The 16,333-nt window shown below is 40.0% G+C and overlaps 1 protein-coding gene across 1 annotated transcript; it reads right to left on the reverse strand.

Annotated features, from left to right (window-relative positions):
- Positions 1-5,506: 5,506 nt before the first annotated feature.
- Prps1 (phosphoribosyl pyrophosphate synthetase 1) lies at positions 5,507-15,818 on the reverse strand. The gene is made up of 6 exons (XM_051178024.1): positions 15,639-15,818; positions 14,633-14,731; positions 13,076-13,200; positions 10,602-10,775; positions 7,188-7,347; positions 5,507-5,619 (listed from the first exon to the last, which is right to left on the reverse strand). Exons 1-6 carry the CDS (start codon positions 15,741-15,743, stop codon positions 5,527-5,529), a joined length of 756 nt encoding a protein of 251 aa, XP_051033981.1. The 5' UTR covers positions 15,744-15,818; the 3' UTR covers positions 5,507-5,526.
- Positions 15,819-16,333: the final 515 nt, after the last annotated feature.

The raw sequence follows: 16,333 nt of genomic DNA on the forward strand, positions 1-16,333 counted from the left end.
ATGCATAAAGGAGCTGGGTGCCTACTGCAGGCAAATGGATAGAGGATGTGGTATATATACATAAAGGAGCTGGGTGCCTACTGCAGGCAAATGGATAGAGGATGTGGTATATATACATAAAGGGGCTGGGTGCCTACTGCAGGCAAATGGATAGAGGATGTGGTATATATACATAAAGGGGCTGGGTGCCTACTGCAGGCAAATGGATAGAGGATGTGGTATATATGCATAAAGGGGCTGGGTGCCTACTGCAGGCAAATGGATAGAGGATGTGGTATATATGCATAAAGGGGCTGGGTGCCTACTGCAGGCAAATGGATAGAGGATGTGGTATATATACATAAAGGGGCTGGGTGCCTACTGCAGGCAAATGGATAGAGGATGTGGTATATATGCATAAAGGGGCTGGGTGCCTACTGCAGGCAAATGGATAGAGGATGTGGTATATATGCATAAAGGGGCTGGGTGCCTACTGCAGGCAAATGGATAGAGGATGTGGTATATATACATAAAGGAGCTGGGTGCCTACTGCAGGCAAATGGATAGAGGATGTGGTATATATACATAAAGGAGCTGGGTGCCTACTGCAGGCAAATGGATAGAGGATGTGGTATATATACATAAAGGAGCTGGGTGCCTACTGCAGGCAAATGGATAGAGGATGTGGTATATATGCATAAAGGAGCTGGGTGCCTACTGCAGGCAAATGGATAGAGGATGTGGTATATATGCATAAAGGGGCTGGGTGCCTACTGCAGGCAAATGGATAGAGGATGTGGTATATATGCATAAAGGGGCTGGGTGCCTACTGCAGGCAAATGGATAGAGGATGTGGTATATATACATAAAGGGGTACTATTCAGTTACAGTAAAACCAGGGGATCCTGCCATTTGCTATAGCACAGCTGAAACTAGAGGACACTATACTAAGTAGAGAAGATACACACAGAAAACTACTGCCTGGTTTCATTTATATGTGGAATCTAAAACAACTTAGAATATACAGATACAGCATAAAACACTGTTTGGTGGAGACAGAGTAATGGGGAGGAAATGAGATGAGGTTAAAAGATATAAAGCATGGGCGGGCAAGATGGTCCAAATGCAGGCACTCCGTGCCAAGCTTGATACCTGAGTTCAATCCCCAGGACCTACATAGTGAAAGGACAGGCTGGTCCCCTGCAAGTTGCTATGCACTCATAATTTTTTTTTTTTTTTTTAGTTTTTCCAGACAAGGTTTCTCTGTATTGCTTTGGAGGTTGTTCTGGAACTCGCTCTGTAGACCAGGCTGTCTTCAAACTTAAGAGATCTGGCTGCCTCTGCCTCCCAAGTGCTGGGATCAAAGGTGTGTGCCACTACTACCTGGGCTAAAAATAATTCTTAAAATATATAAACGATTTGCCTGGCCAGGCGGCAGTGGAACAGGCCTTTAATCCTAGCACTTGGGAGGCAGAAGTAGGGGCAGGTAGGTCTCTGGGAGTTTGGGGGCCAGCCTGGTCTAGAGTGAGTTCCAGGATAGCCAGGGATGTTACACAGAGAAATCTTGTCTCAAAAACAAAAACAAACAAAAATAACAACAACAACAAAAACAAAAAGAACAAACTTGCCTGATTTGGTGACTTGTGGCTATAATCCAAACACTAGGGAAGCAAAGGCAAAGTCCTGAAATTCAGGCCAAACTTTGGTACACAGTGAGAATATTAAAACAAAACAAAACAAAACCAATAACCAAACCAAAGTAAACAAAAAACTAAAACTGACAAAACAGTATTTGTCATGAATAAGTCTAAAGATTCGGTAAATGTTAGGATCATTGGCAATAATATTGTATCACATTTAGGATTTTTTCCTCTCATATTACATCCCAATCAATTTGCACTCCCTTCTCTCTTCCCATATGTGACCGTCAGAGGACAATTTATGGGCACAAGACAGCTTGGGGACAGGCCCCATTATCTGGTGAGCTCTCTTGTCTGCCCTATAGCATTATTTAAAAAACAACACTCTTTACTTATTTATTTGAGACAGGGTTTCTCTGTATTGCTTTGGAGCCTGTCCTGGAACTAGCTCTGAAGACCAGGCTATCCTCAATCTCACAGAGATCCACCTGCCCCTGCCTCCAGAGTGCTGGTATTAAAGGTGTGTGCCACCAAGGCCCAGCTAACACTATTTTTGAGACAGGATCTAACCATTGTAGAATTGGATACCCTGTAACTTGCTATGTAGATCATGCTAAGTCATAGAGATTTGCCTGTATCATCTTCCTTAATGCTTGGATTAAAGGCACAGGCTACTATGGCTGTCTTAAAAAATAACTTTTAAAAAGAAAAAAAAAATTAAACCAAGCATGGCAGTACATGACTGTAATCCAAACATGTTGGGGTCAGAGGGAAGACCAAGCTCTTGCCTCAAAAAGTCAAAACAAAAGCAAAGGGACTTTTTTCTTAAACAATAGAAAACCACTTTAGTGTGTGTACATCCCTAGATTATAAAAAAAGCATACATACCTTAGCCAGGTGGCGGACACCTTTAATCCCATCTCGGGAGGCAGACATAGGCAAATCTGTGAGTTCAAGAGGTCAGTCTGCTGTATAGAGTGAATTCCAGGATAGCCAGTAGTGTTTCAGAGGAACCCTGTCTCCCCCACAAACAAAACAAAAACAAACCAAGCAACTGACTAAAATATTCCCGCTGGGAGGTGGATATGGGAGAACACATACTTAATCCCAGCACTCAAGAGGCAGATCTGCAAGTTTACAACTAGCCCGTTTCAGGCCAGCCAGGGCTCCATAATGAGACCTTCCCTCAATCAACATGCAATGACACAAGTCCCCCACCCCCAAATGACTGTTGGGTCTGGTGTCTTGGGTTAGTGGATATAGGCATGTGCTGCAGAGCCTGACTTGAGTTTGATTCCTGATATCCACACCATTCAAGGACAATTCCTCCAAGTTGCTCTCTCATCTCCACATCCACTAAATAAACGTAATCTCAAGATAAAGAAAAAAAACCCTCCCTATAGTTGGGCATTAGGGGGTCCTCCCACTGTAGGTGCTTGCTTATGGGTACTTTCCTTAATGTCACAGGCCTTGCCTTAGACATAGCTCAAAGTTGAAGAGTGATGCTTTCTCCTGGATGCCCTGAAGCCTCAACCCAGCTCTTAAGATTTCGTATTCCCCCAGTCTAGGTCTTATGTCAAAACCCAGAAATAAAACAATACTTAAATTTTAAATTATGTTACATGTGATCTAATGCTATTGCACAATCCTGCTTGGGGAATAGTTATCCTTTTGTCCTGCACAGCCGTAGTCTACAACCATACTGTATATACTAACAGCCCATTTGTTTTTGTTATCACATCAGCTGTCCCTTTCTTCACTTAATGGCCTCAAGGCACAATAGTGATGCTGGCAATTTTATTAGTGGAGCCATAATTGCTCAAATATGTTGCTCTCATATAGTGCCTAGTTTATAAGTAAAACTCTACCATAGGTATGCATGTATAGGGAAAAAAACTACTACATAACAATAGGGTATGTAAGACCTATGGCTCCAGGTATCAAATATGGGTCTTAGTATTATCTATAGGTAACTTCTGAAATGATAAACCTTGACACTGATTCAATACTTCAGGAAGTAGCATAATTAGCTCCCTCAACTTCTTTTAAAAAAAAAGTGTCAGATTATTTTAGACCATCTGGAATCACTTTTGTCAAAAGTTTAGCTATAATACAACTATCCCCCTATTTAATAAAAGGATAATGAAATAAAAAGTAGATCCAGGGTTAAAAAAAAATCAAAACAGCCCAGTGGTGACACACACCTTTAATCCCAGCACTTGGGAGGCAGAGGCAGGTACATTTCTGAGTTCAAGGTCAACCTGGTCTACAGAACAAGTTCCAGCTATAGAGAAATCCTGTCTCGAAAAAGAACAAAGGGGCATTCCCCACCCAGCTCTAAAATCACGGTGGGTCTCAAAGAAAACCTACATCCTTATATAGTCATGCACAAAAAAAAAAAAAAACGCATTTAAAATTTTTGAAATAAGCTGGGTGTTGGTGGCACACGCCTTTGATCCCAGCACTCAGGAGGCAGAGGCAGGCGGATCTCTGTGAGTTTGAGACCAGCCTGGTCTACAGAGCTAGTTCCAGGGCAAGTTCCAAGGCCACAGAGAAAGCCTGTCTCAAAAAACAAATCTTGGAATGAATTATAATTTATGTTTAATTTCTACATGCTCACAATCTCAAGTTTTATTTAGAAAGGCTGAAATTAAATGGCAAACACTGGTGTAGGAGAGGAATCATCATGCTAGGCAAAATTGGTTCAAAACTAATAGGAATTTGGATCCCAGAAAGTGGCAGGAACCCAGAGGCATCATATCCTATAATCTGAGTGTACTACACAGAATTAGATTTCTTCTAATTCTCAGCAAAGTCTTTCCATTGCTGCTTTGCTTTTTTTCTTAAAAAGGAGGCCTAAATAGTTTGGGGGAAAAAAGACACAGCAGACAGCAAGACATCTGAGACAAACTTTTGGCAGAGAAATCAGTAGATATGACACACACCCAAAATTACATACAGACATTTATTAAGTTTTTCCTATAAGACACTGTAACACCAAATTGTATAGCATAAATCTGTTTAACTGAGAGGCCAAATGGATCCAAGGAAGATGAAAAATTAAATACTTAAATTAATCAAAAGGCACTATGATACCACCTAAAACCTACTACCACAGTGGCAGTAGGCTAAGGAAGAATTGCGCTACAGCAAGTTATCTAATATGAATGTTAGCAGTTACATAGCAAGAAGCAATCTGTCTTATAAGATTATGGTACAATGATCACTTAGTCCAAGGTATTTGGCCAGGAAAAGGCCAAGACAGCTGAAGGTCAAGCCAAATGGAAAGAACAGGCGTAGAGAATTCAAGCTATAGAGTTAAACAGATGGCAATGGATCAGGCTTCTTCCTCCCAAAAATTAATTACTGCATTGAGCTATCTGCCCCTGCCTAACAGGGTGTTCAACTACTAGAATTATGCTTAAGGATGCCCAGGGTTCTTGCTGTAGTATAGCACAAACCCGAAAATGTATCCTATACGGGATGGTTTTGTTACTAGTTATTCTGAATGAAGAAAAACCCCAAAGCAGGCACATGCAATGGAGTGTGAGCTTTGTCAATCACATCCTAAGGACCTTGTGGAATACTCTCAATAGTCTACACATCTTTCAGCAACTGAGCTCGAGTTAGAGCTGCAAGGCTCACAAAATAGACAAGAAAGCCAGGATGAAACAATGCAAGTAGGACATCCTAGCAGTTAATCACAATGTCTTTTTCCAATGTAGGCTAAATTCTAATGTATCTAATGTGGGATGTAAAAAGCTACACTGGAGCAGGCTGGGTCTTCTGATGAATGATGAATTCATCAAATACCAAAAAAAAAAAAAAAAAAAAAAAAAAAAAAATCCAAAACAAAAAACCAGGGGTGGGGTGGGTTTATTTTCAAAATGCTTCAGAAGTTATTCTATTATAAAGGAACATGGCTGAACAGGTAGGAGACAGACTCTCCATTGTGGGTTCTCCTGATGGCTTCTGCAAGGATCATGGAGATGTCAATCACCTAGGAAAAGGCAAGAAATGTACCAGGTTAGGAGGCAGGGACAGAGATTGTTGGTCCATCTGCAGCCTAGATGAGCAGCCTGGAAAACACCCTTATTAAGGATCTAGCACTCAGTTCCTCTCTTTTTTCTATAATTAGTTAGAACGAGTTAAGATGCTAATATAGGACAAATACAAGATCATTAAAACATTGATGCTATCTACAGAGGCCAAGTATGTGTGTATACCACCTGAAGAGATGGCTCAGTAGTTAAGAACATTTACTGTTCCAGAAGACTAGAGTTCAGTTCTCAACACATGTGACGTAGCTTACAACCTCCTGTAAATCTAGATCCAGGGAATCTGATGCCCTTTTGGGCGTATGCTCTCACATGCATGCACACGCCAGGTGGTGGTGGCACACCACCTTTAATCCCAGCACTTGGGACCCGGAAGCAGGTGGATCTCTGTGAATTTCAGGCCAGCCTGGTCTATAGAGGGAGCTCTAGGACAGCCAGGGCTTCACTGAGAAATGCTGTTTTGAAAAACAAAACAAAAATCTAAAAACAAAATACTAAACAAAAATAAATATGCCTATAATTGTAGCATTTGGGAAGCTGGGACAAGAGGATTGCAATGAGTCTTAGGCTACCCTAGTCCACAGTGTGCCCTGTTTAAAAAACAAAAACAAAAAAAGTAACAACAAAAACAAAAACAAAGTTAACCAGGTGGTGATGGCACAGGCCCTTAGTTCTAGCACTTGGGAGGCAGAGGCAGGCAGATCTATTTGAGTTCAAGGCCAGCTTGGTCTACAGAGTGAGTGCCAGGACAGCCAGAGCTACAGAGAAACCCTGTCTCGAAAACCTCCCCCCAACCAACCAACCAACCAACCAACCAACCAAACTCAGTTTCCAGCACTTAAGGAAACTCAAAACCACCTTTAGCTCCCGTTTCAGGGGATTCAATACCATCTTTAAGGCTCTGAAATTCACACAAGCATATAAATACAAATGATTTAAAAATGTTAATGTAAAAGCATAGTAAAAGTACACAAAGCTGGATGTGGTCAGGCACACCCTTAACCCCAGCACTCTGGAGGCAAAGGCAGGTAGATTTTTTATTTCAAGGCCAGCCTAGTCTACATACAAGATTATTTATAGGCCAACTAGGACATGTCTCAGAAAACACATAAGCAAACAAACAGAAGGACTCCAAAACAACATAGGCCAAAAAAAAAAAAAAAAAACCCAAAGGAAGGAAGCTAGGCCCTTAGCTACTTCCGGGACTGAAGTAGAATGATTTCAAATTCAAGGCCTACCTGAGCAACTTAATAAGAGTACACAAAAAAGCACAAAGATAGGGCCCTGGAGACCATTCTCAATGCCAAAAGAAAAAGGAACAATGGATAGCTACAGAAACTCAGTGGTAGACTGCTTACCTATAGGAGCAAGACTCTGGGTTCCAACCCAAAACAAAAACCAGATAGACACAAAAAGTTAAGCTTCAGCATTCACATACCCGACATAACATGTTATTACATGCAAAACACTGAAGCAAAGTTTTGTTTTGTTTGGATTAATCTCATTTCACCTGTATTTTAGAGCAGTGTTTCATCTTATCCTCCTGAGGTATGGTATTGGTGACTACTACTGCTTCAAAGCATGCATTGTTGATTCGAGAAATAGCTGGACCAGAAAAGATTCCATGAGTCAAGATAGCATAAACTCTAGTAGCTCCAGCTGAGAGAAGTCTAGAAGAAAAAAAAAAAAAGCCGATTAATATGACATGCAACCTCAAAATCTGAATTAGGAAGAAGAAAGAGTATTAGTCTGTCATAACAGTATCAGAGTCTCGTTAGTTTAAGTACAAGCTCATGGTTCACAGTTCTGGAGTCTGACAAGTCCAAGATCAAGTATAGACAAGATAGGTTTCATTTTGCAACTTCTTTTTTTGGTTTGGTTTACAGTATCTAACATTTTGTGTGTTCACACGACTTTCTAGTTCACATGTAAAGATAGTGTAGCAAGCATTTTCTTCTAATAAGGTCACTAATTACAACATGAGGGTTCTTTCTCAAGACTCATTATTTAAGACTAAATGCCCCCAAGGGTAATCTGCAGAACCATACCCGGGGCTAGAAGTCGACAAATTAATTTTAGAGGGTCACAGTATTGGTCACATCAAGAAGTGAAGTCCAAACTAAACCTTATCTTGATATTACTCAGAAAATTTCTAGGGGTAGTCTGTGTCCTTTTTCCTTTCTGGCTGGTAAAAAGACCAATGTCCTTCTATGAAACCTGGAAAACTATATGATAAAGATATGGTACCACAAATCTGAAAATCTATGACCCTGAAAATAAGCATAACCAGGAATACCAGCATTTGACTGTGCTTGCTGCCCAGCCTGCTGACCTGACTTGATCATTGGGAACTTAGGGGGGCACTATTCCAAAAGTTGTTCTCTGACATCCACATGCATGTCATGCATGTGCACATACGTACACGTACAAAATGAATAAATATACATAAAGGCTATCTATAGATTTCTAACTCATCAAAAAAGTAAACAATGTGTAATATTGTAAATATAATTAATATCACTGAATTTGATAGCTAAAAGAGCAAATTGTACCATCTAGAAATTGTTTTGATTATTCTTGGACTTAAAGATTTTTAAACTTTATGATGGCACATACCAGATTAGGAATTTGGACCTTTCCTTGATCTCGAAATGTGTGTGACCCAAAAACTGTCTCACTGCAGCTCCCAGTCAGCCATGTAATCATGAGGGGAAACAACACAGTCTGCAGTAGATTATGTTACTAAACAAGGGCTTTTGGAAGGTAAAATATGTGATGAACTTAACTTTTGACTTATTATAAAAATAGCGTCTCTATAAAAACTGAGAATATGAAACAAGGAATATTTATTCATTAAGAGCAAGCATGATGAAAATATTCCAAAGCTGATTACCCCTTCAGTTGTGTTTCAAAAAACAAATCAGTAAAACAATAGTTAGCTTTTTATTTTTAGACTTTTTTAAAATTTATTATTCTACATGTTGATCTCAGTTCCCTCTTCCTCCCTCCCTCCCTTTTACCCTCACTGCCTCCTCACATGCACCCTGACCACCCTCCCCTCCCATTCACCCTCCCCAATTCCACATGTAGGGGAATGCCATCCAAGTGGGGTCATTTAGATCTGACAGGTCATTTGAAGTAGGGATTAGGACTTCTCTCCTGTCTCTAGGTTAAGGGAGTTTCCTTCCATGGGGATGTGTCGGCAAGGTCCTTTTGTGCACCAGGGATACATCCTGGCTCCACTGTCTGAGGTCCCTTAGACTGCTCAGTCCTTCTGGCTGAGACCCATATTCAGGGGGTCTGAGTCAGTCCCACGCTGGATTCCCAGCTATCAGTCTGGGGGCCCATTAGCTCCTCCTTGTTCAGGTCAGCTGTCTCTATGTGTTTCTGCAGCCTGGTCTTGTCCTCTCCACCTGCATCTGGATTCTAGTTCGATTCAGTGTTTATGTATGGGTGTTTACTTCTGTTTCCAACAGGTACTAGATGAGGGCTCCATGGATAAGTTAGTTGTTGATCTCACTATCGAGGAAGGGCATTTATGATAGCCTTTCCACGGAAGCTCAAATTGTTAGTTGGCGGCAGTCTTGTAGGTTTCTAGACCTTTCTTTGTGTTCAATTTTATCTTCAAACCAATATTGGCTCCCTCTTTTATGTTCTCTCTCTCTCTCTCTCTCTCTCTCTCTCTCTCTCTCTCTCTCCTGTCTTCTATTCCTACCCTGACTCAATCTTCCTGGTCGCACATGTTTTCCTCTCCTTCCCTTTTCTTTCTCCTACTTCTCTCTCCATTCACTGCCCCCCCCACTTCCCATGTGCTCTGGGGAACTTGTCCCTTCCCGGTTCTGTGAGGGACTTTATATGAATCTCTTAGAATACACCTTGTATCCTAGTTTCTCTGGTGGTGTGAATTATAGGCTGGTGAGCCTTTGCTCTAGGTCTAAAATCCATATATGAGTGAGTATATACTATGTTCCTCTTTTTGTGACTGGGTTACCTCATTCAGGATGGTTTCTTCAAGTGCCATCGACTTGCCTGCGAATTTCAAGATTCCATTATTTTTTTCTGCAGAGTAGTATTCCATTGTGTAGATGTGCCACATCTTCATTATCCATTCTTCAATTGAGGGGCATCTAGGTTGCTTCCAGGTCCTTGCTATTACAAATAATGCTGCTATGAACATAGTTGAACACATATCTTTGTTGTACGGATGTGGATCATTTGGGTATATGCCTAAGAGGGGGATTGCCGGGTCCTGTGGTAAACTAATTCCCCTTTTCCTGAGGAACCGCCATACTGATCTCTAAAATGGCTGTATGAGTTTGCACTCCCACCAGCAGTGGAGGAGTGTTCCCCTTTCTCCAGATCCTCTCCAGCATAAGTTGTCATTGGTGTTTCTAATTTAACCATTCTGTCAGGAGTAAGATGGTATCTCAAAGTTGTTTTTATTTGCATTTCCCTGATAGCTAAGGATGTTGAACACTTTCTTAAGTGTCTTTCAGCCTTTTTGATTCCCTCTATTGAGAATTCTTTCTTCAGTTCTGTACCCCATTTTTAAATAGGGTTGTTTGGTGTTTTGTTGACTAGTTTCCTTGAGTTCTTTGTATATTTTGGAGATCAGCCCTTTGTCAGATGTAGGATTGGTGAGAATCTTTTCCCAGTCTGTGGGGTGCTATTTGGTCTTGTCCACTGTGTCCTTTGCCTTACAGAAGCTTCTAAGTTTGAAGAGGTCCCATTTATTAATTGTTTCACTCAGTGTCTGTGCCCCTGGAGTTATGTTCAGGAAGCGGTCTCCTATAGCAATTTGTTCAAGGGTACCTCCTACTTTCTCTTCTAAGAGGTTCAATGTGGCTGGATTGATGTTGAGGTCTTTAATCCACAATAGTTAGCATTTTACTTCTAACTACTAGCCCCAACACCCTGTACTCACTTGTCAGCAGCATGACAGATTGTACCACAAGTGTCAGCCATGTCATCCACAAGGATAGCCACCCGATCCTTCACATCTCCTACTAGCACCATGCGATCTACTTCATTGGCCTTCTTCCGTTCCTTGTGAATCAAGGCAAAATCTACATTCAATCGGTCTGCAATGGAGGTCACTCTGTAAAACAGGAGAGGTTCAATGTTTAGTTAAAGACATGTACATGGCTTCCAAGGCTGGGAGTGTAGTTCAGTGGTAGACAGCTTTGTCTAGCATGCACGAGGCCCTGGGTTCCATCTCTCTTATCCACCTATACAAAATAATGCATTTTTCCCCTAGGGGAGAATACTCCTTAAAATTAAAACAGATACCAGTGCTTGAAGAAAACAACTATTACTGACATCTCAAAAGCAAATTATTTTTATGGATTAATGCCTCTGTAATATCAAACTTAAAATTACTCAAACGTATTCATTCTGGGGATGGGGTAGACATACCATTCACCAATCCTGAGAAGCAGTGTATGCTCAGGTACATTAATTTAACAGATTGAATGAAGGCAGAAGGAAAGAGAGATCTTTTTAGCTAGTGCAGGGAGTACAGATTGACCCACTTTTCATCACAAAAGATTTGTGATTCTAGAGGTAGTGACTCATGAATGTGAAGCTAGGTGGTGGGGAGCAGCACCCATCCTTGCAATGCATGTCCATACACTCATCTCTCCAACAACAGTGGTGAGACCACCACCGACGGTAAATGTCAACTGTACCTGGTCACCAAGCTCGATTCCTTCTATAAATGCTAGAAAGAAAATTAAACCAATTAACCAGACAAATAGGGCATGTTACTACAGCCCAAATTATCAAATGCAAAGAGAACTTTTGCCCCTTATTAAAGCCACATTAAAAGGCAGGTTAGAAGACAAATCTGAGAAGGAAGGACAACATAATCCACTCAAGGAGAAAGTCACTCAGTGTAAATGACAATAGGTTACCCTACCCCTGTGACACATGTACCCACATACCACTGTGCAATCTTTGTCATAAAGAAAAAAAGACTCATGCTTCAGGTCGAGTGTTTTTATATGTAACATTGATCAAACTTTAAGCATTATGGTCTGTTTCTCTTGTGAACAGAGTTTTTGCTGAATAGGCCAAAAGACCCCTGACCATAAGTTTGAACCACAACTCTGGGCACCACTTCTACCTGAATCTAAAGGAACCACACCTTAAGCTCTCTATTACTACTGGTTAGGCACCCACCATCAGACGTAACCAATTTACTTGGAATAATAACACACAAGACAAATGCATGATCAGTTACCAAGTGTTCCACACTGTTCATGCTCATTGGCCAACATACTCAGTCCCCGATAAAACAGAAAATGGTTGGAAATGTAATCCATACATTGTTGGGTGGAGAGCTACTGTGCAAATCACAATCATACTGGAATCCATACCTACTCCCCAACCCTGCCAAGACAGAAGTGAGGATCACTCACTTGGAAAATATTCCATCACTATGAAGTAATTAGAATGAAAAAGAATTACAAACCTAAAGTCATTATGTTAAAAAAAATCAATTTGAAATATGTAAAGATAATGCTTAAGAAGTTAAGACGCAGTGTGACAACTGCCTATAAAGGGATGGTTTTATACTGTCATTAGATGTCAGAGGACAACTAAATATCAAATGGAATTCATCAAGTGGTACATCTGGCTGAATAAATATTCAAGTCCTCAGTTTATCTATTCCACTGCAGTTACTGAAATTAAAGAGATGGTTGAGAAAGGCTTGAATTCTTCATGATTTATGTCACTTTTGAGAAGTTCTTTCTACTCATCTGAGTCTTGCAGCCCTTCACTCTTATTTCCACAATGAACATGTGTCATATTTTTATAAGCAATCCACTAAGAAAGTCAAAGACTCTTAGTCTGTACCATTTGAGATATAAAGTAGTATAACTGCTAATCCTTGGCAATAATAATAAGTTTTGTTAAAAAAAAAAAAAACTAAGGTCCTGGCTTTAATTTTAAAAACCATACTTTATTTCCCATTTTGCTTAGTAATTTTAACCCTAAGGATCAAATGGTCCAACCAACAGCTTTATAAGAGGCATATAAAGCTTAATTATCCATTAATACGGGGTTTAAGAATAAATTCATTGCAAATGAAATTTCCTACCCTTCCTGAAAATGTTACAGCAGTGTTGTTAACTCTGCAGTACCAAGTTACTAATGTAACGGTCAAGCCAAGAATGGAATGACTACTTAGGGCCCTTTCTACCCTGCCTTCCAAATGACTCAAGCCAGACAGTATAGAGTGCAAACTATACCAAAGCTATGTACTAACCTCTGGCACATCCAATCTGAAGCTGAGAAAGTGGCACTCTGATGGCAAAATGTCACTTTTGGATATTACTATCTGAAAGATTTTAGTAGTACATTATTTTTTAAGAACAATAATAATTACAACCATACCTCTTGGCTCCACCAGCGTCGGGTGAGACAATAGTACAGTTTCTCCACTCAGATATATTCTCCTTTATCCACTTTAAGACCGCTGGCTCTGCATATAAATTATCCACTGGGATATCAAAAAAGCCCTGGAGAAAGAAGCTGGGTCAGGTTTGGTTTTATTTCTCTTCTCTTCCATTTATGAAAGGCTAACATACAGTGGATTCAGAAGTTTCATCTATGGTATTATTTGCTGTCAAGTCTGATAACCCGAGGAGTTTGCTCCCTGGGACTCACATGGGAGAACTGACTACTGAAAGTTGTTTTCTGACCTACATACACATGTCCAATGAACAATCAATCAATGTAATTTATATATATATATGCTGGTGAAATGACTCAGCAGGTAAAGGAGCCCATGTTGGGTCTTGAGAACCTACTTGGTAAGAGAACTTCCTGCAAGTTGTTCTTTTACCTCCACACAGAACATGGCATGCATGTATCCATGTACGTATCCATACACACACACACACACACAGTATTTAAAAGGAACTATAAGTTAATGGAAAATACCTGACTACAATATTCAAAGTATTGGGAAGGTAAGCCCAATGGGGTAACTATAAAAATAGCTACCTTGCCAGGCAAGATCAGCAATACCAGGCCTTAGCCAACCCACACCTTACTACAGGAACAAATATAAGCCCCTGTAAACACTCAAGTTCAGCCAAGTACTATGAACTCCAAGCCAACATGTTTACACTCACAGTTTACATGCACTGCTTTATGCTACTTGGCATTTGTGCTGGCCAAACTGGTGAAGCAGCTAGAGATAGTATGACATATAAATTCAGCAGCAACTATTTATAGGAGATGATTATACAGAATAAAGAAATCAGGGGATATGTGTTTTAATTCTAGTTTATACAAACTAGTTGTATTTCTCAATTGTTTCTTTTTTCATAAGATGAGTACACTCCTCTGTCCTATGCACCTCATTGTATTGCCAGAAGACTCAAATGGTAATAGCTAGGAGTTTACCTTTTAAAACAGGGTTTATTCTACAGTATAGGCTGGCTTTGAATTTAATCTCCCTGCCTGGGCCTTCCAGATGCTGAGATTATAGGTATGCACCACCATTTGTAGCTTAGAAAGTATAAAATAAATGTAGTAATTGACTTGTCTTGCTCTGGGTTTAAATGAACAATCTGTAATGTCTGTAGCTCTATAAAGTTAAGATTGATTATTCAAGGGGAATAAACTTGATAACAGATACCACTGTTATCAGCTACACCAGTAATCAGCCAAGTATGTCATAGACAATATTTTAAAACCATAATAATGAACACATATTGTCCTCAGAAGTAACCTGTCACGGTTATGAAGTTAATGTGCTAGTATGTTTAAGTAGAAGTATCCAGGATAGTGCTAATCCTAAAGCCTATGTCCTTCCCATAATATCAAACTGTTTCACTAAGCTCTTGTTTCAGATTTCAGCATCCAGAATGCAGATGTGCACCATCATGTCAGGCTGTCTCCCACCTTTCTAACTCTCAGTACCCAGCTTCCTTCCACTGGTACCTGAATTTGAGACGCATGTAGATCCATGGTGATAATATGATCTGCGCCTGCTACAGATAGCATATTTGCAACAAGCTTAGCTGAGATGGGAGCCCGGCTCTGAAGAGAAGGGAGGAAAAGAAAAAAAAAAGATGAAAACAATTAATTTGCTTGAAAAATATTTACCAAGTACCTATATTTTAAACACATTTTATCACCAAGAACTTCATGATGTGTGGCTATAGATATTTGAGTAGATTATAATCTAATACAAAGAGTAAGCAGTATACTATTGTTTCAAGTAACCGAGGATACAAATTTTAGTAAAGAAAACCATCTCCCTAACATTATCTTATTTTTTTTTTTTTGAGATAAGGTTTCTCTGTGTAGCCCTGGCTGTCCTGGAACTCACAGAGATATAGAGATTCACCTACCTTTGCCTCACTAGAGCCGAGATTAAAGGCACACACTACCACCATGAGGCTTCTTCTTTTTTTTTTTTTAAAATACAGGATCTTTCTATGTAGCTTTGGATCAAGCTGGTCTCACAGAGATCTTCCTGACTCTCCCTCCTAGGATCAAAGGCATGAGCCACATAACTAAGCTCTGGCGGTTTTCTTTTCTTCTTCTTTTTTTTTTTTTTAAAAAAAAAAAAAAACTTATTTAATTACTTTATTTAGGTTTTTCGAGACAGGGTTTCTGTATTGCTTTGGAGTCTGTCCTGGAACTCGCTTTGTGGACCAGGGTGGCTTATTAGAGATCCACCTGTCTCTGCCTCCCGAATGCTGGGATCAAAGGCGTGTGCCACCACTGCCTGGCAAAAATAAGTTTTTAGATGCTCTAATATAACTGATAGTTTGTGACTTTGGTCAATGTTCTCCCCCCCCCACATTAAAAATACTTTGAGCTGAAAGTATAACTCAGTGGTAGCGCACTAGCCCAGCATTAAGCTCTACCAACAGTCTAATACACACACACACACACACACACACACACACACACACACACACACACAATCCATTCCTACCTTATCCTTCTTATCTTGGCGGGCATAAGGGAAACATGGGATGACTGCAGTAACCCGGCTGGCTGAGGCAATCTTGCAAGCATTAATCATGATTAGAAGCTCCATTAGATTGTCATTTATCTCACCACACCCACTCTGAACAATGTAGACATCCTCTCCACGTACACTTTCTCCAATTTCCACACTAAAATAGAAAAAGAGAACATAAGCAAATTTTCTTAAGTACCACACTGTATTTCTTCAGACAGTCACAGCATCAGTACTCATATATGCTATTCATGGGATATATTTCCATGTGGGTATTGATCACTTCAGAACTGGTTTAACAGAAGCAGCTCATTGTCCAGTTCATTCCAGTTCACTACACAAAAACATTCTGAGTTTATAAATGAGACACAGCATGAAAAAGGTCGGTTGACTTTAAAGTACTTATAAAGAAGCAACTGTAACATAATATCATATAGTATCAAATCTGTTATGAATGGTGACTATTCTAGTCACATGTAAGGAAAAGTAGGAATATCCCAAGGAATGTATGTTCTATATTATAGATGCTATACAGAAGACCATACCACACCTAACATAGTGACAGTTCACTCAAATATTAAATACTCATGCTAAACTAAATTACTAGGAATATGTAATGGTGAATGAAACAGATGCAGGCCCTGACCTCATTCTGGGCTAACTATTCT

Source organism: Phodopus roborovskii, unplaced genomic scaffold (assembly GCF_943737965.1).
Source record: "Phodopus roborovskii unplaced genomic scaffold, PHOROB, whole genome shotgun sequence".
NCBI lineage: Eukaryota > Metazoa > Chordata > Mammalia > Rodentia > Cricetidae > Phodopus > Phodopus roborovskii.